This window comes from Thermobia domestica, chromosome 5 (genome assembly GCF_964235325.1).
Source record: "Thermobia domestica chromosome 5, izTheDome1.hap1.1, whole genome shotgun sequence".
Classification (NCBI taxonomy): domain Eukaryota; kingdom Metazoa; phylum Arthropoda; class Insecta; order Zygentoma; family Lepismatidae; genus Thermobia; species Thermobia domestica.
Window position 1 is genome coordinate 316,706,737 of NC_137458.1, and position 25,274 is coordinate 316,732,010.

Genomic DNA, 25,274 nt, shown 5'->3' on the forward strand with positions numbered 1-25,274 from the left:
CTTCTAATGTTCATTTTATAGGAAGATGTTTACTCACTAATTGTTTCTGCTTCATAACTATTTTAGTGTGCACCAGAAATAAAACATGTAATCAAGTTATAAACTTTGTTCACTAATGTATAAGGTGCAATCAAATGAAAAGGTTCATTTCCATGTACAGACTTTATTACTGGTTAGAGCTAAATATAATGACCATTGCTGTTGAGGAACTTATCCCATCTTGACACGAGATTATGAATGCCCTGGAAGAAGAACTTCTTGGATTGAGTTCGGAACCACTTTGTCACAGCTTGCTGCACTTCTTCATCCGATCCATAGTGGTGGCCCCATAGGTATTTCTTGAGTGGCCCAAAAACGTGGAAATCAAAGGGACTCAAGTCAGGACTATACGTGGGGGTGATCTAGCACTTCCCACTTCCACGACGCCAGAAGATCCTGTGTTTATTTGGCAACATGAGGCCGGACAATAAAATGATCTTTTGTGAGGTTACACCGGCGTTTATTCTTGATTACTAGCCGCAGCCGACTGAGAATGTCGCAGTATTTGTTGGCGTTTATTGTTTCTTCTTTGGGGAGGAACTCCACTAGCAGAGGTCGCTGCTCGTCGAAGAACACAGTCACCGTGCCCTTAGCAGCTGATATTATGGAACGGTTTTTCTTTGGTTTAGGCGACCCTGCATGCTTCCACTGCATACTCTCACGTTTGGATTCCTGTTGATAAAGTGGGCATGGATTCATCTCCGGCAGTGATCTTTCCAAAGAAATCGTTGTCTTTGTTCTGATATCGCTTCAAATGGTTCAGTGATATTCCTATTCTGTTGTGTCGCTGTTTCTTGGACAAACACTTGCGGACCCATTGAGCACAAACCTTCCGGTAACCAAGTCTATTGCGCACATGTCATGCACACTGCCATGGGATACCTGTACTTGAGCAGTAATGGCATCCAAGGAGACCCGTCTATCAGTTTAAATGCAATTGTCAATAGCAGCAACTGTCTCATCAGGAATACGATTCGTCACCTGCCCGGGTTGCACATCATCAGTTAGTGTCTCCCTGCCACCATGAAAACACCGACACCACTTTCGCACTGTATTGTCTGAAACACACTTCGCCTTCTCCTGTGTATGTCCGCTGGATGGACACCTCCCGCACAAAGAAAGCATATCACAGCCCGCTGTTTTTCCTTGGTAACGTTGGTCACTGGCACACGGCGCCGCGTCTTACCTGGGCAGAAAAAGGAACATTGATAAGTAATCAACTTCTGCTAGCGTGCCACGCTACGCCCATGCACAACAAATGTAACATTTATTATGGTCTACGCATATGTGGATGTAAACAGCAAACAGGACTAATATCCCGCTCAGCACGTTGTCCGGATATTTCCATTTGACTAACCTTATACTTTCATCTTTGCATCTATTCTTATTATAATAGCGAAACGTCGCAGTCTCTGTCAGCTCATAATAGTTCACAGTCAGATTAATAGGTGTCGCTAGCTGCGCTACCTTCTACCTGACGCCAAGAGATGTCGCTAGCATGCAGGCAATTTGCAGATGAAGCGAAGGCTTGTGAGAAACAACTGATGTTAAAAGAAAATAATTTCGTTCGATTGATTGGATGGAACTTGAGACGGTTGACATGAGTTAGCACGTACCTCAAACTGGTTTTTCATTAAAATGCGCGTAATGAGAGTTAGTGGGAGTTCAGCAATGGAGTAATTATTACATTAAATAAATATTATGCATTTTTCGTGGTTATCGTTTATACTCGAATCTAAGAAGCACTTTTTCTGCCAAAATTTCAGGTATAAAATGGGAGATGCGTCTTGAAATCGCATACACAACCGCTCCGGCAATGGAGTTAACTAAAGTGTGTGCTGCCGGTCATTTCTCCCAGAACACACACAGCATGCCTGTGTGGTTATGTAAAATTGTACCTTTGTTCTATATTTAGTCTTCACATTGAAATGTTTAGTTTGAACAAATAAACCCGTATGATTTAATTTGTACTGTCAAATTCTGAATTGCTTCATTGAATATTCAGGATAGATCTTAGAACTGAATAAAGAAATTGGCGAAACTTTTGAAGTTCAGAAATGGTGGGGTGCGTCTTGGATTCGATTGTATATGGTATACATCATAAAATATCTTTTGTTGTTTCTAATGTAGCCTTTAAGCATTAACCATACAATCACAGTGAGGAAACTGAACGACACAGTTAGGAAGCAAAAGATGGGTGCTATGTCCAACAGCAGAGGAAGAAGAAATGATAAAGAAGCGGTTAGACTACGAGGGAAACGAGTAATCATATTTAGCACTTAGTTCTTATCATTCGTCTCGATTGAAATACGCGTCCTAAACGGGAGAAAGAGGATTTATTTTTCTTTGAAATATTTCTCATAAATCTATATTCCCAGGCGAACAGTGAACTTCAGCTAGTCTAATTACAAATATCAAGTTTCTGAATATAGTTATACCTTTCGAGTAAAACTAACAACACTAGACGGCCAGAATACAGTTAATTGTACCTTCAGATATTTTTAGTAATAAAAGAAAGAGGAAGGAAATGAATTTTGGAACAAAGACATCGCAAGTGGGAATACAAAATGAATTTCCTGAAAATAGTGGAAACATAATGACATAGCCTACATTAAGAAAGATAAAGCGTGCGCCTTTACAATGATTCACTTTCATTAATCATCCGTCTCTTTCAACCTAAAGGACATAATCGTGGGACGTCAAACTAAAATTTTATTTCGTTTCCTAAAATATAACAGCTTTCGCTAAATGCTTTATCAGATGGGAGAAATAGAGAAGGGGGTGAATGAATAAAAAAAATAGCTTTTCTAAGAAACTTAGTGCATAGCATCTATATGGAAATCATTTTTTTTTTTTTTTTTTTTTTTTTTTTTCGTATTACCTCTGCGTAAATGTTACATCCTCCGAAAGATAACTGCACTCGAAAGTTTTGCAAACGATGCGCTAGAGAAACGGAAATACATGGCTCACTTAAATTAAAGAGTACAATACCGTAATTGAAACAAAAATATTAAAATTGACTAGTGTTGTAAAAAAAACGTTTTTTTTTTCTGTGAAGTTTTTTTTTTCAATAAAAAACATCGTTCTTTTTCATGTTTTTTTTTCAAATGTCTGTTTTTTTTCTGACAGCTATTATTTATTGATTTACGTCGCAGATTATTGAAATAATCAACAGAACTTGAGTCGAAGCCCTCGTAACTTACAAATCTTTTGTTTCTTTGCACCTATATACTAGCAAAATTGTGTGATTATTCCTTTCGGCCCCAGGTCATTTTTGGCGTTTTCCTGCATTTCCAGTTAGTGACTTATTGCTCAAAAACCATTCATTCTATTGATATGGTTAAGGCCTTGTTTTTTAGAAAATGGATGTGGCTATTTTTTGGTGTAAGTTGCATTGCAGTGTTGCCAATGGGTGGGAAATTATTGAGGCAAATGTAGGGGTGAAAATTTTTTAAAAATTCCCTAACCGAATTTCAAAATTTTTTGTATCTAGTACCACTGCTGCTATATGGGTTCAAGTCGCCTAAAATAATCTTTGGTGTGTTGACAAGGTACAGTGAAATCCTAAAGTCGCTTGCTTCCATCCAAAGAGGAAAAGAAAAAATTCTGTCATACACATGAAATTTTGACACTTTTTACGCCTCACAACCAAAAATCAAATATGCCGGGGCTACACTTCTCTAATTATCCTATTGAAACTTGTTATGCTGCGTTCTTTAGGGCAAAGAGGAAGCTTTCAGATAGTGGTACATTTGTTTCAATATAGCCAGTAAGAGGGTAATAATAGAGGGGGAAAGGGAAATTTTCCGAATTTCTGTTAGACACTGGTACGTTGGTTCGAATGTAGCAAACAAGAAGGAAATAATAGAAATAAAAAGGTTTTTTTTTTTTTTTTTTTTTTTAAATTTACCCTAAAATCTGGAATTAAAATTTTCTGTAGCTGGCAACACTACTGTCAGTCGCACACAAACTATCTTAAAATAAGCTTTGGTATCCCTCTAATATATCCTACAAGTATTGTGACGATATCTAATAAAGTAAGCATGTCAATAAAAAATATCTCATTCTACCTTTAAAAAAAAACCACAGTTATCTTCCCAATTAGAGAACAAGGTCTACTGTACTTCCCCTAATTATCCTATTGAAACTTTCTATAGTGCGTTGTGTAGAGCAAAGACGAGACTTCCAGATACTGATACGTTTGGTCCGATATAGCCAACAAGAGGGAAATAATAGAGACAAAACAGATAATTTTTCCAAAATTTTCCCCTAAAATCTGGAATTAAAATTTTATGTAGCTGGTAACACTGCTACCAGACAGACGCAAACTATCTTAAATTAAATATTGGTACACCACTAATATATCCTACAAGTATTATGACGATATTTAAGGAACAAAACTTATAATTACCAAAAATATATTACTGTAAACAGAAAAGTAGGGAAAAACTAGAAAAATCAAGGGTTAGAACCTAAATACGAATTTTTCGTGCGTTCCCTAATTACCCCATTGTAACGATCTGTACTTGCGTTTGTTAAGTAAGGACAAATGTTCGATTGGCGTAAGTTTACTTGCACTCGGACTTATAGGTACTACGGATTTATAAACAAAAATTTCTAATTTTTTGTCCAAATTTAGGAAAATTTTAATTTCCCTTATTGGCAACACTGCGTGCAGGCCCGTCCAATTGATGTCAACAGTTAGGTATCCATCCGAGGTATCTACCTGGCAAGTATAAGGAGGTTTTTCTACAACGAAGGAAGCTACAGGGAAAAAAGAAATAAAGGAAATTCGAAATTAGAAAATTCTCGAATTTTTGAATGGGGTGAAATTTGAGAAGGAAATTCCACACCAGAAGAAAAATATTTTATGATAAACTATAGTCCAACCATATTTTGCAAGAATAATATTCCGATATCTTAATTAGTGTCCACACAGGAGCGGATTAAACAAATGACACACCCGTGTGTGCCACTTTGGCTACCTGAGCCACCGAGAATACATTTGATTACATTTTTTTGACTACTAACTCATGTTGTCGTTGTAGTTATAGTCTCGACTAATAATTATATCGTTGTTGTAAACAATAACTTTATAAGGAAAATTTTCTCTCCTTTTCACATATTAGTTCCAACACTGTTGGTGAGAAATACAGGGTGTTTCAAAATGAATTTTGGGGTTTTAAGTCTTCGTAGTACTTACTACATTTTACGTACAATTATAAGCAATACATCAAATAAAAGAGTACCTCAAACAGTCTTTACTACAAGTGTTCAATGTGAGATTCATTTGTCACACGGCACACATCTAGTCGATAGGCGAGAAAGGCCCATAAACTTTCTGCCATATGGCACAAAACACATGCAATTTAGGGGAGTCTCGTTTCAAGTGTACCGCCTGAGGATTTGCTGACGGCCAGATACAAACATTATGAGTGTTCACATTAGCTCTTAGGTGAAATGTCGATTTATCGCTGAAGACGACATGATCCAAAAAATCTTCATTGTTATGCAGCAATATTTCACTTGCGAAATTGGCACGTAAACCGTAGTCTGTAGGCTTTAGACCTGTAGCAACTGCAAAGGATAAGGACGTAGTTGCAAGCGTCTCCTTAATATTCTTTACACAGACCGTTGCACTGTACAGATTCAGTCTTTATTAAAACACAAAAAACGTTCTGCTCTTTAGTCTACGTCTTTGCTGCTTGCTCTTTCTAACGGCAGACAGAAGATACAATGCATGTACATGCGTGCGTACAAAACTGTTTGAGTTGCTCTTTCATTTGATATAATATTTATAATTGTAAGTTAATTGTAATAGATACTACAAAGTTTCAAACCCCTAATATTAATTTTGAAACACCCTGCATTACTTCAAATTGAGTCATCCTATATTCATGTCTTTTATATACATGTCATCAGGGCCGGTCCTAGTCAATTTGTCGCCCCATGCAATGGCATAATTTGCCGCCTCCCCCTTTCTCCAGAAAGAACAAATCTTAAAAGTCATGATTTTAAGTATGCTACTCCAGCATGAACAACAAAGGTGAGGGTAAGTGCAGTTGCACTCAGAAAGGCTTAAATACTTACTAAAAATGCAATCCCGTTGTCTTTTTTTTTTTTTTTTAGTTTTAATCTATTACGTTAGTGAAAGATAAAGAGAACATACCTGCAGAGGAAAGATGGTAATCCTTTTTATAAAATTCACTATCGAGCTTCAATCTCAATGTATCAGTTTGCAATTACAGTGCAATTAGTTCTTTTATCTTTATTTCTTGATTTCTCTTCAATATCTGTTAACATTAAAAAAAAAAAAAAAAAAAAAAAAAAAAAAAAAAAAAAAAAACTAGTTTCTATCTTCAATGATAAGGAACTTGTTTCTGCCAAAAGCAAGACTAGTTGTCATATCAAAACTGTGATAACTTACTAAATGGAACAGATATTCACTACTATTCGAGAACTGAATTCTTGCATTTGGCAACAATCAAGCAATTTGTGCTCGGATTTATTCGACCATTTGCTTTAGCATTGTACATGTGGCCTTAAACTAATGCAACCTAAACATAATTTATGAATGTAGTATCCAAATAAAAGGTCAGCTTAGTAAATGTAACTACCATCATCATGAAGTCTGTTTCCAACAAAAAATATTTAATTTAAATAATATACTTATGACAGATTTTACCGGACCATCCAAACTTGCCGCTCCACGCAAATGCACGTGTTGCATATATGGTGGAGCCGGCTCTGCATATCATATATATATATATATATATAGTCGACAAATTATTTATATATGACATTTAGAAAAATACTATTAGGCAAATTAGTATTAGTTTTTACCTTTAGACAAGTTATTTGAATTTTATACTGTTCGTGACATTATTTTCGTACTTATTAAAGGCCTGTTTTCACGAAAAAACAAAATTTCATTTCTACTTTTATTTCTTAGTTGATATTGATGAAAACTGCTGTAACCCGAATTGTTAATAGGTATGGTATTCATGTGAATTGTAAAATATTTGTAGCGTATCAGTATCTAGCGTTTAATTTATGTTGCATTTTACGGTGATTATACCTACATAAAAATATTTAATACTTAAATAGACGTAAGATGCATTACAAATGACTATTTGAAAAAAAACGAAATTTAGAAAAAAAACGAGGGGCAATGTTTTTTTCTAAAAAAAAAAAACGTACATTTCTGAAAAAAATACGAACGATTCTTTTTCTATTTACAACACTAAAATTGACCATAATTACTGATTTGATACCACGAAATGCATATCTATTACGGTAAATGAAAAGTCTTATGCCTGAAAACATCCAAAAGTCAAAATGAACTGTTTCAAGGCATTCTTCACCTTTTCATCATCGTATCTTAAGACAGGGTGACCACCCACCTGGAATACCGGGAAAACATGGAAAATTCAGGAAATTTACAAACACCGGGAAAAGTCAGAGGATTTTAAAAATAAACCGGGAATTTCTACTTCCATGAAAATATAAGTATTTATTATCTTCCACCCCATTTAATCTCTGTTTTCATTCAAAATCCTCTCGGTCTCTGGGGACTCACAACAATTATGAATCAGGCAACAATACTTCGGTGCTAGCGGAGACCCCATGTTCGCGTAACCTTCATCTAGCCAGTACCATGTTGCAAACATGGCCTGTATTCTGCTGTGCCAAAACAAGTCGACTATCATGCGCTTAAAGGAAGTGCACTGTTTGTGTTTTATCGTGCGTATAATATAATTATATGGAATTATAATTAAATTTTAAATTAGTTTGTGTCTAAAATGCCCTGTAATAGATACTACAAAGTTAATTGCTATTACATGCATGCAGTCACAGATAAATATGTAAGTGATACATTACCATTTCATATCGTCAATTTGCCGGGCCTTGGACGCAGTGGCGGCTTTTGAGGGAAGTCACATTTGTAGAAGTTGAAATTTTATCGTTAGAAGCTAATTGCAGGAAGCTTCATACAGTATCATAAAGCTGAATAAAGGAATTAGCTCATCAGGTAAGTTTTCTTCCTTTAACTTGTACCGATAAAATTGTATTTTTTTATCGATATGATACCTTCAAGAGCCACCACTGTTAGGACAAAGGAAAATTGTACAAGGAAGAATACCATATTCAGCCTTAATAAAATATTTTGTGTCAAATTCGAGATTTTCGTATTACTGTTGGTGATATCCGATAGGCGTAACTAGATGGCAGCCTAGGGGAGGGGCAAAGAGGTCGCAAATTTTGCGTTTCGATCACGGAAGTCAATGTGTGTTTCGTGAAACATATTCCCATCCGGTTTGCGTCAGCACAACGCAAAATTTGCATACTAATGTGCTATGCCATGTACTGCAAATTAATATGCAGATTTTGCGTTTCGTTGGAGCAAGCCGGACGGGAATCAGGGGGCGTGTTTTGTGGCTTTGTAATTACACCACTAAAGGTGCAAAGAAAAGGAAGAGAAGAAGTATATTGTTTGGAATTGAAGTGACCATTGACCAGTCTAATCAATCTCGTTTGTAGATTCAAGAGGATTACAGTTGCAGCTAAATAGTGGATTTTTTTCTATGTTCACAATGTTTAGGAATATATTTAATCCAACATTTAACTGCTTAATAGAGGAGAGAAAAAAATTGTACAATCAATCCGTTCGATAGATCGATCCAAGGTTGGCTGGTTTAAACAAGTTGTTGTTGTTGTTTCCAAAAAATCAAGTGGTTTAAACCAAAAAAGGAAAAATGTTTGTAAAAGTGTAAGTGTTCGTAAAATATTGATGAACACACATTTGTGGGTTATCACGTTTCACTCCCGTTTATTATTTGTATTATATTCAGACTTAAATTCCCTATTCATTACTCAAAGAGATTATACTACAAAAGCAACTTTTTTAATATATTTTTTACAAGTTTATGAATGTTTCATTTGTGATTTTGTTATAGTTTGTTATTATTCTTATGCAATTTCAATCAAAGAAAAATTCTAAATATTTTTTTTTCGTTTTAATAAGTTTACTATTGATAAAATACATCGGAATGTTGTACGTTTTGAGAGGGGATGTACATCGGAATGTACGTTTGTAATTCTGTATAATAGTTTCACTTGTGCATGTGTTTATCTTTTTGTCCTTCTGAAATGACTCTTGACAAGATTACATATTAACAAGTATGTAAGGATCAGTGCAACGTATTTTTATCAGGAGTCCTTCGTAAGTGAGTCGGCAGACTTATCGAATTTGTGGTCAATAAGTCCTGGTTTCGAGTTCAAATGGAGGACAATTTCTCTCGGATATAAACCGAGAAACGGTTTGGATTCCGCTTTAAGCTTATGTGGCCCCTTCCAGCATAACCCGGTTGTTGCATAATAATACCAAGGCGAAGCAAACTTATTTCTGTCCATATGTAATATAAATGCATAGAGCAAATTATTTAAATAAAAAAATTCTGGTTTAAACCCAAAAAAAAGTTTTTTGTTTGTTTTTACAATAAAAACAATGGTTTTTGCCAACCCTGGGTCGATCCCAACGTTGTGGAACGAGTAGCCTGTAGATTCGTATTATGTGGAAAAATATAGACATGGTTGTAATGAAATTTTTCTGCTGAAGCAATATATTTCCGAATCCCGTTTAATCCGTGCGAGACTCAAATAGTATGCAGGGTTCCAAGCTGTCCTATTTCCTATTTTTTCCTATATTTTGGAAATTTGTGTATATGTGTCCTATAGTTTAATCTTGTTCGTTATTTTCTATATTTTTTCAGTGACTGTATTATTAAAAGTACAAGCCAAGGACCGTTCCAATAATGATTTAAAATGCTACATATTAGCAACCTTAGCATTTTTTCTGAGGGATTTTAGTCACTAATTCTCACTATTATTTTTTTATTTGCTTTTTCCACTCTTTTTTTTCTTTCTTTGTTTTCCATGTGGTTATTCTTTTCCTCAATTAAGCTTTACTAAGGAACCTTACCATGTTCTAGTTTCTTATAACGCAAGCTGTGTTAGCATTTTCTTTCAGCAGTTTGTGCAGCAATGTTTGCTAGGCATTGAGGTATGTTGGTATTCACGAACTTATTTCAATGTCTTCCAGTATTATACATAATGTGCAGGATTTCCACGCGTTCTGGAAAACCTGGAAATAAAAGTTTGTCGTAGAAGCGCCTTGGAGAAGTCATGGAAAGCAGTAAAATGGTGAAAATCCTGGTTGCTCTAGAATTCTCTCTCTGTGGGCAGCACCGACAGAATATTTCTTTAATTTCCTTCCTAAGCAAAATCAAATTTCATTACAGTCAGAACGCTACAAGAGAATCCGTCAGAACTTGAGATCTCTTGTTACATTTGCATACTTACATTTTCTTATTAGTGTACACACTTTGATAAATTCCTTGTGATTATGCAAAAACAGGAACCACTTACACACATTTTATATGATGAATTAGTTAAGCTATTTCAAAGAATAATGGCAAGAGTTGCAGTATTTGATCTGTACAATGAAAAAACCGGATGTGATCTTCTGAATATAAAAGTGAGAGAAAAAAATCTACTGCCAGATAACAAAATTGATGTCGGTGAAGGCGCACGGTTTGGCATTGAAAGAAGTCGATAAAGTGCAACAAAGGTTATTCACATTAAATGCAAAGAAATTTTTCATAACAGTAACAAGTTAGCTTCAACAGAGGCTGCCGCTAAATAACCGGATTTTGAAACATAGCCAGATTTTACATCCTGCTGTTAGACGTGCAAAGGAAGAGCAAAATAAGATATTGTCATTTTTGAAACAGTTAGAGTCTTGTTTCGCCTCAGGTGTTGATCAGTCAGGAAATTGACAAGGCTATAGACAAGTAGCGAATTTATATGAGTGATCAGAGTATACACGATGACTTTTTTGTTGATTGTAATGTTGGCGTTTATTGGAACGAAGTAATGCTGCTGGAAAATAATACAAGGAAACCAAAGTATCCAACTATTATTGAACTTATGTAAGCAGTGTTAACACTTTCAGACGGGCGGGCATCAGTTGAACGTGGTTTCTCCACAAAAAATAACATGATGCCATCCGAGAGACAAGGACAGAATGAAGAAACCATTAATGGGCTACGAATGATTAAAGAGCAGTGGGTAAAAATGCAATTGAAGTTAATATCACTAAAGAAATGTTAATGTACAGCAAAGAAGCACATAAAAACTATCGTAAAGATATGGACACGAAGAACTTAGAACAGCAAGAAATTGAGCATGAGATCACAGCAAAAAAGACAAAAATGAGTGCCAAAAAAGGAAAACGTGTGTTTTGAAGTTCGTGAAACTAAAAAATTAATTTCAGGGGTAAACATTCGGCTTCAGAAAGAAATAAAGCATCGGCTCATGGATGAGCTGTCAGGTGCACAAGCCCTGATTGAGGCTGGAACCAAATGACTTAAACATGCCACAACAAAGGTGTCGCAAAAGTAACACGTACGCTAGTGTTTTATGTACCTTTAAAAGTAAAAATGTATAAGTATAATAGTAATGGATCGAGGGAAAGGCATGGGCAACTCAGTCCACAATAATTTTCCTTTTAATCAGTAAATCAAGTCATTTATTTCAGTCAGTTTTTTTTTTCCTAAACAATACAGCAGGTCTACTAAGCTTAAAAAGTAGAAGGTTAAATATACTGTTATTCTGTATTAAACTAAATCTTGTTTCCAGTTGCTCATTGGGGTTAAGGGTGGCCTTTTCTTACAATATTTTTTTTTTTTTTTCTGTGCGTCAGAGCATAATATTCTATTGTATAAACCAAACTGTCCTATTTTTATACTGATAAACCCAACTGTCCTATAATTTTTCAATGACCTGCTGGGAGGCCTGAGTATGAAAAAGGATGGGTGTGTGCTGCATACTATGAATTGCGCTTTCAAAGGTGCCATGCAAGCAACAGGCTGGAAATTTGAAAAATAGCTGCGAGCTTTTTACAATTTATTCAAAGAAATTCCAGTTCGTCGAGCAGATTATATAAGATTCAAAGGATGTTCTGTGTTTCCTGAAAAATGTTGCAGCATTAGATGGACGGAAAATGCAGAGATCGCTTTCCTAGCCATGGAAGTAATGAAGTAAGTGCAGCAGGCTGCTGACGAGAGGAAAGTATCAGGATGTAAGAACTTTGCTACTGTAAGAAATTCCATAAATGATAAATTGCTTGGTGCAAAACTAGGCTTTTTCACAACATTAGCAAAGGCTGTTGAACCATTTTTACGTGAATTTCAGAGAGAGGCTCCCTTAGCTCCTTTCTTTTACAATTTCCTCTATGCCGCTATGTTGTCTGTAGCTGATCGGTTTGTGAAAGATAGAGCTTTGGTAGACCAGCCATTAGTGAACATTGATATTCAGAAGAATAAATACCTGTAAGAAGCTAAATTTGTAAAAATTTGGCTATACATCAAAAGGATGCTTCTATGTCTCAAACTGAGATTCTTGAATTTTTCAAAGATTGTCAGACATTTGTAGTGAAAATAATGGAGAAGTCACCTTTGAAATCCAAGCTGACAAGAGCAATTTCGTATCTGGATCCAAGTATATTTGTAGATAACAAGAGAGATGCAAAGAGAGTGTCCAATTGTCTGCAAATCGTGGTATCCAGAAATTGGCTTCCAGGAGCATTGGCTGATCAAATCGAAGGTGAAGTAATTTAAAACTTTTTCTCAGAATCATCTGGTGTTGGAAGCATTGAAGACTTCGACAGAAAAAAATAAGATATTAGATGACCATTGGATGGAAATATTAGATTTTTGCGCATGCTCAATGCCGATGGCTGATTTTGTAAAATTTCTCCTAATTTCTCATGGGAATGCAAGTGTAAAGAGGAGATTTTGAATCAACAAAGAATGTTTGATTCAAAATCAAAGTGAACAGTCTAATTGCACTAAGGACAGTGCAGATACAATTTCAACTGTTGGTTGTATAGAAAAGTTAATTCCTGAAGAACCACAAAAAGGAAGAGAAGAAACAGAAGAAGGGAAATGCCATTAAGGGTAAGGTTGCTGAAGTCGGGGCAAAGAAAATGAAGTTGTTGGCTGAGGTTAAGGAGAAGATGTGTGTAGTTGATGAGGAAATCAGGAATTAGAGGTCTTGAACATTTCAGTGAATGTTGTATTAATCCGAACACTTGGGTTTTTAGTGAACAGTTAGTGTAATGTGAGATTGGATTTTGGAAATAGTTACAGTGTGTCGTCTTTTGTAAATAGTGTTAATCTTTAGACTAAAAGTTACTAAAGTGGTATGGTAGAGAAATACTGGCAGGTAAGTAATTAAAATTAGACCTTAGAAAATGAGAAATTAGGAAATTTGATTAAAATTAGACTACAGTTACGTTCTGTAGTGTTCTTTTTAGTTAGTAATTCTACATTGTAGTTTACTTACAGCTTTGTAACGAATTTTGCTTAAAAATATGTGAATATATCCATTTTGAATCTTCTCTGAAAAGGTCTGTAAAACAGGGAAAAGTCAGGAAATTTAAAAATCCCAAAAAAGTGGCCACCCTGGAAGAAGACTTGTTGCTACATAAAAGATACGATTATGAAATTCTCTGCTTGTCTGACCTTTAGAATAAAAATAATAGGATAAGTTTGAAATTTGGTAGTAAGATTTACTTTCCCAAATTTATGGGTAATGAAAAGTCTTTGTATGTATTTCTACATAAGATCACAAATAACAAACTCTCAAGTAAAGATCTTAAATTATTAATAAAATTAATCTAAATAAACTTTCATGAACAAACTGATGATTATGTAATATTTGGAAGATTCTTTATTATTATTATTATTATTATTTAAATTTCACTATTTTTGCTTAAAACATTTACACATACTAAAGAACTATATGCTGTGTAATAAAATCGTAAATAGAGATGTGAACCAGTTTGTTAGTGATCTGTAGAAGTCCACTTGTCATATTCTCTGGCCAGAATTCAATATTTAAAAATAGATGAACAATTGAAGCAGAAAATTTCACACACCATCTCGCACCTTTTTTGCATTGAGAAAGAGGTAAGGGATACCTCTATTAGTACGCTGATTTTTTTCCTCTCCCTCTTTTGGATGGGTTCAGGCATAATAATTTCATTTACTGTGAAATTCACCCTACGTACTGAAAATATGATCACTAGAAACCGGATGTTAGGCACTAAAAACCTAGAAAATAGGCAGGCAAATAAGCACTTAAAATTTTAAAAAATAGGCAGTAAAATAGGCACTAAAATATAACTCGAAGCAACGGAAACAAATACTCAATATAATTAAAAAAAATTAATTCAAGTCATAAATAATGTTAGAAAAATTTCGAAATATACATGTTTTTTTTAATTTCTTCTTTTATTTATTTATTTATTTATTCCATGTATATTTAGTAAATATATTTTATACAGTATCACTACACATAACAGTCCAAATTTTATACACTTTATCAGTACACATAGCAGTCCAAAGTTTTACGGCATTTTATCACTATAAACAGTATTTTGTAATTTACAACATTTGATTTGTACACACAGGAGTTTAACACCATCTGGCTAAAATAAATTCAGTGAGGAAGTGAACAACTGAGCAATTGCTATACTATTTGTTTTTGGCAGTTCCTCACATGCTAGAAGAACTATTTTAGGCTGTTGATCATGTTCCATTGTACCGATTACAACATTAGTAAGGAACTGTTTCGCGGCATCAGGCGTTTCGTCAATCGAAACTGATTTTTTCACTCGCATCTTTCCTAATTCTTTCAATAATACCCAAATAACAGCTGTCTACGTAATATTTGAGTAATGTTGACTCGCTCAATACCTGTTCACGTGTGTACTTTGACAAGAAATGCTTCAAGGAGTCATTTTGTAATTTCCAGAAGTATACCTGCTTCTATGAATGCCTTACGCAAATCTGCAGAAAACAGGCTGCCGATTACTAGCAGCGTACGAAGTAATCAGTGAAGGTTTTGCTAATTTTTTGTTTTTCACTTGATGCAGACTTATACTTGGCAGTTTCTAAGTGTTGTGTATCGTGATTTTTTTTTCCGCACAATTCACTGTATCCGTCAATTGTAAGCACATCTTCAGAAATAATTATTCAGTTTACTACCCAAACACCCTTAGGCATCTTGAGAGAAAAAAAAAAAAACTATATCAGAAATCATACGGCCAAGACGGAACACTATGCTGAAATGAGGACCTAAAGAACTACCAGTAATTCTTTTGTGCATCTGTGGAATGCAACCCTGTTGTAAACAAGAGGAAGTGGAAGGGGAGAATGTGTCATTGCTTTCGGCAATATTCTTTGATTGTAGCGTAGCGGAGTGAAATTTGACTTTGACCTGTCCATAAGTTAGTTTCTCTTAGTCTTATATTTCTCGGAAGAAGCAAAATCTTTTCTTCAAACACTAAATCATACATTTTTCCCTAATAAGGTCTTATTTTGAAGAAAATGCACAGAATATTCAATTTCAGGCACTAAAGCTATTATTTAGACAGTAAGAGGCGATCCAACTAGGAAAGCGATGCACCAAGGGTGACCTACCACTAACCCACCGCGTTCCCATCGTTCACCAAAGTCTCTAGACCTTCATACTGGTTGTTAGTAATAGTAGCAGTAGAAGAAAGTGTAAGTTGACACCTGTCCTTATTTGGCAAGTATAAATATTGTTTGTTCTTTTTCAGCTTCAACACCCAATATGGAGTGGTTGGAGTTCCAACAGTAATGCTTTTCCATAATGGAAGACCTGCTGCTAAATTTAATGACTCCGATTACACTTTAAGTATGTTAGCCAAGTTCATCACGAAGCACACTGGTAAGACAAACCACTTTCAATCTGTATATAAATGAGCATACCTAATAGCGAAACCTTTATTTAGTTTAATGTCATATGAAACAATAATCACTGTGGTGTGTGAACAGACTTTCTTATGATCTTTATTGTATTTACTAACATTTGAAGACTTGAGGTTACGGGTATACCAGCAACTTTCATGCATTCATTTCATGGGACTGCGGCGCTCCTGCACAGCAAACTATTTCGATGACAATTATGGAGTAAAGAAGAGAAAATTTAATTTATAATAGTATGTCTTTGCCAAATCACAGAATAAATTAGTATATCACGACAGCTTGGAAGAAGTCAAATTTTTGTAAACTTAGTGTAACAACGTAAAAGACTTCGATTACACTATTTTCTGTTACACTGTTACTGGAATTTAGTTGATTAGATAAAAATGTGCATAAAAACTCTTCAGTTTGTGTAGAAAAAGAGGAGCATTAAATCCTTCAAAAAAAAAAAAAAAAAAAAAAAAAAAAATCGGGTAAAAAAAATTTGCGGGAAATGTTTAAAGCTCTCTAATTGTTCCGTGTATTACGGGAGCGTACTATAATGATTTCCACTTTTATTTTTCAGACATATTCACACAAGTTATACAGCAACTGATGTATCCACCTTCTCAATATAATCTCTTTTTAGCTTTATAAATTCTTGTCAGCTTCAGAAGACTCCCTTGGAACCAATTATTTGGAATCCCACGCACTTATGTTTGGACAGCTTGTTTAAGTTCCTGAGTACCTGCAAACTGACTACCATCTAGAGGATTTTTCATTGCCTGGAACAGGTGGTAATCGCTGAAAGCCAAGTCCGGAGAGTAGGGAGAGTGTAGCAGCACTGTAAACCCTAGTTGATCAATGGCAGCAGTAGTTTATCGGCTGGTGTGAGGACGTACATCATCCTGTTGCAGAAGCACTCCTTTTGCCCATTTTTCTTTCCTCTTCCTTTGAATGGCATGACGTAAGCGTCTGAGAGTCTCCACATACGCTGCACTATAAATCGTGTATCCACCTTCCAGCCAGTATATCAGGATAATGCCTTTTGTGTCCCAGAATGCTGTATCCATACGTTTCTCAGCTGAAGGTATTGTTCGAAATTTCCTTGGCAGTGGATTGTCATAATGTTTCCACTGCAGTGATTGCTGCGTATTCGTCGGCTTATGGTAATAGAGCCAGGTCTCATCACAAGTTACAAGCCTAGACATGAAATCTTTGGTATCATGATCATGACGTTGCAAAAGTTCCTTGCACACTTCCAGTTGACATTGTTTTTGCTGTGTAGACAAGGGTCTTGGAATCCATCTTGTACTGACCTTCTCCAACTGTAAGTGGGTATGCACGATGCGCTACAAGGTGTTTCTGGTTAGTCCTGTAGCAGAGTCCGTCTCCATTTGAGAGAAAGTGATAGATTGTTCTCTTGAATGGTCTTTTCTACCACGATGGTGATGGCTGGTGTTGTTACTGTTACTTTCCTTCCAGAACTGTTGCTCTTTTTCGTCAAGGTGCTACCCACTTTCCAACCTTCTACCTAGATGTACGCTGTTTTCCGCGACGATTCATGTTTTTTTACACACTGCCACAAATCGCCTGTTGATTTCAGAGCGGCTACGTCCTCTTTCCACAGGAAACATAACATCCAGTGCTGTCCTCCATAATCACTTTCCATGTTATCTGTTAGTAACACTCACAAGGGTTCAAGAAATGGAATGTACAGAGTACTGCTGTCGTCATCGTTGGCAGTGACACTCGATTTGTAGTTGAAGGTCCTAGGTGTCTGTGACTCTCTTCCCAACTTCAGTGGTCCAATGCACTTGAAATGGTAAAAGAAAATGTAAATCATTATAGTACCTTCCTCGTTTGCACTGGTGTTCCGTTAACGAGCTACAGTTCATAAACCAAGGACCACAGGACCACACAGGTGAACGCGTACTGTCGATTAGAGTGGCTCAAGACACGGTGCAAGTGGATAGTGGAAGAGCATCAAGTGAAGTAACGAATCACGCCACTTGTTATGGAAATTCGACGGACACGTGTAGACTGGCGCATGCCAGATGAGCACTACTTAACAGAGTGCGTTGTTTTCAGTGTGAAATTTCGCGGTAGAAGAATCATAGTGTGGGCCTATTTCTTATTATGGACTGGGAACGGTAATGTTAATGCCTGAAACTATGAATACAAACATCTACCAAGTAACCCTAGAGAATTCTACTCTCTCGCAATAGTTCAGTAGTGGGCCGTTTGTGTTTCAGTATGACAATGCCAACATCCATAAAGAGCGCGCTATCACAAAGTGGTTTGAGAAAAGGTAAGTGCCAGTGCTCGACTGGTCGGCCCAAAGCCCCGATCTCAACCCTTAATAAAATCTTTGGATGAATTGGGACGCCAGTTGAGGACTCGACTACAATACCGCGTAATCACCACCGCACTGTTCATTATATTGTGCGAAGGATGGAGGACAATACCTGTCGAAGACTGCAGCAAACATGAAAATAATCTTACTAGAAGGGTCCAAGCTGTCACTACGGTAGTGGCGGACCTACTTAGAACCATCTTCCTATCAGCTCAAGGTAAACACGGTCATAGTGCTGTGGTAATATACCTACTCCTAATCCTGGTAATTTACGTACTGCTAACGCCGATGCCAAACGTTGGGTACTGCGTTTAGAGCTCTTGACAGATGAATGGCACGACTGTTATTGCTTTTCCCTAATCAGTTGTGGTCCTTGACCGTCAGAACCTTTTCTGCCCTTCACTATTCCCGTCTCTTTAAACTTCTGCAAAACTGATATGTGCGATTTTTTTGTGCACTTTCCATTTATTAGAGCAATAACAATACATTCTTGCAGAGTTAGAGCCATGTTACATCACCTGCAACGACAAAAGAACAACTATTATATGACTCGTCCAGTTTCAAAACGGTTCTTGTCCATTTATATGAAATCCCAGAAAACCGAGAAAAACTGTAGGATCGATGCGTTTTGTAAAATTGGAAATAAGTTATTTGAGAATGTTTTGTGACATGAACACACTGAAATATTCCTAGTTGTACGAAACATGTTTTTTTTTTTTAATTAATTTTTTTAAAGCTTTTTTTAGAATCTCCTGTAAATGGATGAGAGCCATTTTGGAAGTGGACGACTCTTATAATGCCACATGTCAACTCTTCAATAAATGGTAGTAAACGCTCGTCTCAAATGGCATGCTTCATATGCTACTTCCCATTCGAAATTTTGTACCTAAATTCAAGATGATGGCTTTCAAGATAGATGCCGTGAAGTACACTATCCCTGTTTGGTGTGCTCTACGCTTAATGTCCATATCCCACGTATCATCATCTTCCTCAATCGCACCGTTTTCAGATTAAAAGCATGCTGCCATACTTTTACCTCAAACTGTATATCATGTATTAATACTTGTTGCCTCCTTGTTTTCACAATATGTTCTGCTGCCTCTCTGATTGACATTTTTTGTATGTAACTTTTTGAGTTTGGTGTAGTGTCTTTACGGCTTAGCTTTAAATATAGTTTTCATTGCATATAGTGACACATTCCGTTCTTTTTACATGTAAAATAACGACGCTTTATAGAAAGTGAAACCTACTCATTTAAATACAAAATTTATATTTCTCACGAAGTGCAGCTCAACTATTTAATTCAAAACTCTTTGTTAACAGTTATCGTATTCATTGCTCGCCTTTTTCCAGTTAACTAACTGAAAGCAGTATAGTAGTAGTAGTAGCTTTTGTTAAACTTGAAGAAATATACATCTTAGATCTACTACTGGGGGACCCCGTAGTCTAGTGGTTAGAGCGTTAGATTAATGTCCGCGTGGTCCCGGGTTCGATTCCCGGCCGGTGCTTCCTAATTTTCGGCGTCCACCCAGCGTCGCACAGTGGGGCGAAAACGCCAAAAGCTGGCCAAAAGTAAAAAAAAACAAAAGTTCGTAATTTAGGAATTTTTTTATGTAGTTGGCTAGAGTGATGTTTGAAGGGCCCAAATCCATAAATAGAATAGAGTTTTTACTTTATTCCGACTACCTGAGCCACTCTTAAGTAGACCCTTCAGCAGGTCAAACGCGTAGAGAACAATAGAAGAATTGTAACGCGTCCGTTGAAACGGTTGTAACTTTCGAACGCGTTCATAGTTTTTAAATCTGTAAAGTTATCCTATATCTTACTGGTAAGTAGAATAAGTGTATGAAGTGAAAAATTAATAATAATGATGCAATAATTTGTAATTTGAATCGCAAGTCAGGCATAATTTTCACATTGTTTATATATTTTATTAACTTAAAGCGTTGAAAACATTATGTGCACCCTCGTGCACCACGTACATATTTTGTAGAATGGTAGTCTGATTATTAATTAATGCTGTCGACAAAAACGTAGCTGCCAAAACGTGCCAATCACGAAGCGTGTTGTTAATTATTGCTCATTTAATGTTACAGTGACAAGCCGTTGCAGTTATTATAACGGAATCAAATACCAATAATTTGTGTCATTTAAGTAATAATACATTTCTAACAAATAAGAACGTAAGTAACAAATAATCTTATATATAAAAGAGAACGCACAAATCCTTTGTTCCCTCATCACGCTAATACGGCTGAACCAATTTCTTTCATTTTTGGGGGGTTATTAGGATTTGGACCCTAGATGGTTTTTATCATATCACTTTAATTTTCAATTACCAGTGTCTTGAGATAATTGACCATTCAAGTGTCCATAACGTACAAATCCTTTGTTAGTTCATCATAGGTAAAAATAAACGTATTTATATGCAACCCGCATGACCGTGTCACTCGGCGGGTTAACATAAATGACAGGCGATATAATGTTAACATTTACTGCAATCTACTATGGTTTTTATCATATCACTTGAAAGCGAAAAAGTAAAAATTATCTAAGTAACAAAGTTTATTGCGTTCCGGGGTGACCGCAGCGAAGCGGGGTGAACGCTGCTAGTTGTTCATAAAAATATGTGAAAAAAGTGAATGCTGTTAAATATATATTGTGAAAATTACGATGTATGTTGACATTCTTTTTATTCCGCCATTCTGGATCCGCCATTTATTTTTTTTAACTTTAGTTGCAGAATCGTAGTCAGCAACCTCAATAACCCTTTTATCGCCACTTTTGAGAACATTTCTACGACTTTTTTGACTTTTGCAAATTTTATTCCGCCATTTTGGATCCGCCATTTTTTTTTTCAACTTTATTTGCAGAATCGTAATCAGCAACGTCAATAACCCCTTAATATTAAATTTCATTCAATTTGAATATAGTTATCATATTTTGGCCAGCTTTTTGCGTTTTCGCCCCACTGTGCGTCGTGAGGCAAACTGGGGAGTCACGTGAATAAAAGACGTGATGGCCACTAAGTCTAGAAAGCTCCCGATGACCACGCGTTCGTCGCTAGGCTGGACGTAGTTCCACCAATCGCTAACAGATGGCGTGGAGGGGCTGTTACGCCAAGTAGTTTAGCTTTAGATCTACGAAATATTTAGTAAGTGTAAATAACATAAAAGCTACTGGATTTTGTATTTGGGACAAATTGTTATTAATGCAGTACTGTTAGGAAATGTGGTATGGAAAGGTCAGACAGAGCTTTAGTTCTTATTTGGGCGAGTATCGAAGACAATTGTAAGTTCTTTTTCTGTCTCGTTCTGTCTTTTAACAGAATTAGCGCAAAAAAGAAAGAAAAAAAATAATAATTTGAGATGATATATCTTAATTCCTTCAAATGAAATCATGAACATTACTCTAGTTTTTACCCGTAGAGTATGATGATTGATATCTATAGGAATGTATCTGTTTCAGTAAGGCTTTTTGTTCAGTTGTTTATAAAGAAATGGTTTCTATTATGTAAATTCATGTCAGTTCCAAATATGATTTAGATGCATTTATTATTTATTCAACTTATTTTATATTTTAATTTTCAAAGGTTTGGAACCCGTTGGTCTTCTGAACGTTACTTCTGCTGATTTCTCGGGACCAATCCCTACGGTTCCATCAAATGAGACGGACATTTGGTTGGTTGTGTCATGGGTGTTCATTGTGCTGTGTTGTATTTATTATTTCATGAGGTCTTCGTGGTGGACGTGGATTGTGGAGACCATTCAAAATACCTGGAGAGATGCAGAGGCCCACCATGAACATGTGGAATAAATGAATAGATATAAAAGTGCTTGCTGTTTAACACAAATGATGGAACATTTTCAATCATTACTGAAACATTATTAAATGATCCAACTGTGTTGGAGAGTCTACTGGTATATTTTAAATGTTTCAGGCAAATAAAGACTGTTAGAAATACACTTTTGGACGTTGTTGTGTGAACAGTTATGTATAGAAAATGTACATAAAGATATTTCACTTTGAATTGGTCCAAATATTATTAAATGTAATTCAAATTTTGTAAGTAAATATTAAATCAAACTTGAAATGCTGCTTATGTTGATTGACGCCTTTCAGGATTTCATACCATCCAGTGTCCAGTGATAAATATTAAGCCCAATTTAATTGCTTCCTTTTTCTGTTTGCTCCATTGGAGTGGTTAACTCTATGTACGAATATTTCTCGCCTTCAATCTCGAGCTCTCAATTTGTATGAAGGGAATTCTGTTCGTGCATATCCAAAATAAAAATAGCGTATGCGTATAATCGTGGTAGACCCTGCATGAAAGCCGTTTTATTTCCTTGTGTACACTGAGAACTCGAATTGGTTATATAGGCGACACTTATTATTTTCATTTCATTATTATTTACATCTTGAATTTAATGTAAGAAACTTCGTTATCGTAAATCTGAAACGACTTTCTGTACAAGATTGTGAATATAAAAGCCACTGTTTGAATTAGCATTTATTCGCATTGTTCAATAACATTAGTGTTATTCTTACTTTGAAGCGACGATAGGATGAAGAATCTTGTGGTTATTAAAATAAATCGACTTGAAGATTCTAACGGACTTTCGCTCGTAAGCCCCACGCACAGTGGACGAAATGCACAATCTAGCTGTGCAAAAGTCCAAAATCAAGTTGCTTGGAATTGCACCCATTGTACCCGTAATGAGTCACAAAGAAATCACAGATGACAGGGACAACAGTGGAAAAACATAACGTTCTGCAGGGAAATCGGTTTGGAAGTATAAAAGACGGGTTGTGATACAGTAGCAAATATTACTAATGGTGGTCAGATTTAGAGGGTCAAAGTTAACCCATCGTGCTGAAAGTTTGGTCGACTATTAGAAATCGAGAACTGCTGCATTTGCTGCTGCAGGGATGTACTATGATTGAAATACAAATTGACTGAAAAATTAAATGCGTTTACCACAAGTAAAACGCATACAACATCGGAAGTTGCTGTTTGTACAAAATGGTATGTGATATTGCATTTTAAGGGAAAACGATATAGATATCCACCTATATCCACCTTGAAATTTGTTTATGTGCAATAAATGAATGTTCTCCTGTGCAATAATGGTGACATTAGTTGCAGAAAACTGCAACCTGATGAGTGTTTTATCATTTTAGATACGATACTTATATCCCGGAGAAAGCGGTTTGATATTTGGCGTGAGGAAAAAACCCTAACTCCCAAAAATTCTGCAGTTGCAACGTATGCCTAGAGCAGACAGGGACCGGAGAAGACAAACACAGATGAAAATTAGTACATTCAGCAGCAAGTAAACAATTTTAATAGCAAAGTGTATAAAAAATGGCAGAAATCGAATCGTGCACTGAAGGCATTTTTATCATGAGATAGTGTGGCTGGATAATAATGTCAGCATGGTGCCTCAACACTAACAATATGATCCAAAACCAGAAGCAACATCCTGAAGCACACTCGGAAAACCACCGAAGGAATTTGAACAACTTTCCGTACCGGCAAAGAAGAGAAAGATTTCCTCATTAGTGAAAACACACTCAACAAAAGAGTTAACATTTGTCGCCCAAGGTAGTTTATGTTTGCCTGAGAGAAGAGATGTAGCTTGCTGATTGTTTGACAGACCTCCGCACCAAGCTTTTTGCCACTTTTATTAAAATGTTGGATATTGTTATCCAGCCACTTCCCATCTCATGATAAAAATGCCTTCAGTGCACGATTCGATTTCTGCCATTTTTTATACACTTTGCTATTAAAATTGTTTACTTGCTGCTGAATGTACTAATTTTCATCTGTGTTTGTCTTCTCCGGTCCCTGTCTGCTCTAGGCATACGTTGCAACTGCAGAATTTTTGGGAGTTAGGGTTTTTTCCTCACGCCAAATATCAAACCGCTTTCTCCGGGATATAAGTATCGTATCTAAAATGATTAAACACTCATCAGGTTGCAGTTTTCTGCAACTAATGTCACCATTATTGCACAGGAGAACATTCATTTATTGCACATAAACAAATTTCAAGGTGGATATAGGTGGATATCTATATCGTTTTCCCTTAAAATGCAATATCACATACCATTTTGTACAAACAGCAACTTCCGATGTTGTATGCGTTTTACTTGTGGTAAACGCATTTAATTTTTCAGTCAATTTGTATTTCAATCATAGTACATCCCTGCAGCAGCAAATGCAGCAGTTCTCGATTTCTAATAGTCGACCAAACTTTCAGCACGATGGGTTAACTTTGACCCTCTAAATCTGACCACCATTAGTAATATTTGCTACTGTATCACAACCCGTCTTTTATACTTCCAAACCGATTTCCCTGCAGAACGTTATGTTTTTCCACTGTTGTCCCTGTCATCTGTGATTTCTTTGTGACTCATTACGGGTACAATGGGTGCAATTCCAAGCAACTTGATTTTGGACTTTTGCACAGCTAGATTGTGCATTTCGTCCACTGTGCCACGTGTTGAATGATTTTTGGACATATATCCAAGTCTAAATTGCTCAACGTATCAAGACTAGTGTTGTAAAATTTCCGGAAATTTTGAACCTGTTGGTAAAAGACCGTTTTTTATTTTTCGGTTTCTTTCCGGAAAAATTGGGAAAATAAACAAAAATCTTTGTATTAATTTAACTTTACTAGTAATGGAACCGTTTTGTTTCGAACGTGTGAAAAATGTAAGTTGAGAAATTTCAATATTGCGAATATTTAAATTAGAAACATTCGAAAATAAAACTGTTGTAATTATTCTTGAAACTTGATAGTGTGTACTCCTTTCATTTATGTGCTTTTTAGTCGCTTATTTGTGGTTGTGCATTAAATACAAAATTTTTACAGTTGCATACACATCCACTATCATGAAGCGTTTCTATTGCAATTAGTAGAGCTCTTGAATGTAACTGAATTCTTAATGTGCTCTTTGATCTGGTGAAATCTTCTTAATTTTAACCAAATTACTGCTTAAAAAAGAGAGCAGTAGGCAAATTTCACTAATACTCATGAACTAAA

At 35.9% G+C, this 25,274-nt stretch overlaps 1 protein-coding gene across 3 annotated transcripts in view; it reads left to right on the plus strand.

The window, feature by feature from the left end:
- bug (thioredoxin domain-containing protein bug) overlaps positions 1–22,321 on the plus strand; it is a 47,104-nt gene extending 24,783 nt beyond the window's left edge. For all 3 annotated transcript variants that reach the window (XM_081760458.1, XM_081760457.1, XM_081760459.1), the window contains exons 6-7: positions 15,728–15,858; positions 21,821–22,321. In XM_081760458.1, the coding sequence (XP_081616584.1) occupies positions 15,728–15,858; positions 21,821–22,044 (355 nt within the window). In that variant the 3' untranslated portion in view covers positions 22,045–22,321. The remainder of the gene's footprint in view (positions 1–15,727; positions 15,859–21,820) is intronic.
- The last annotated feature ends 2,953 nt before the right edge of the window (positions 22,322–25,274 follow it).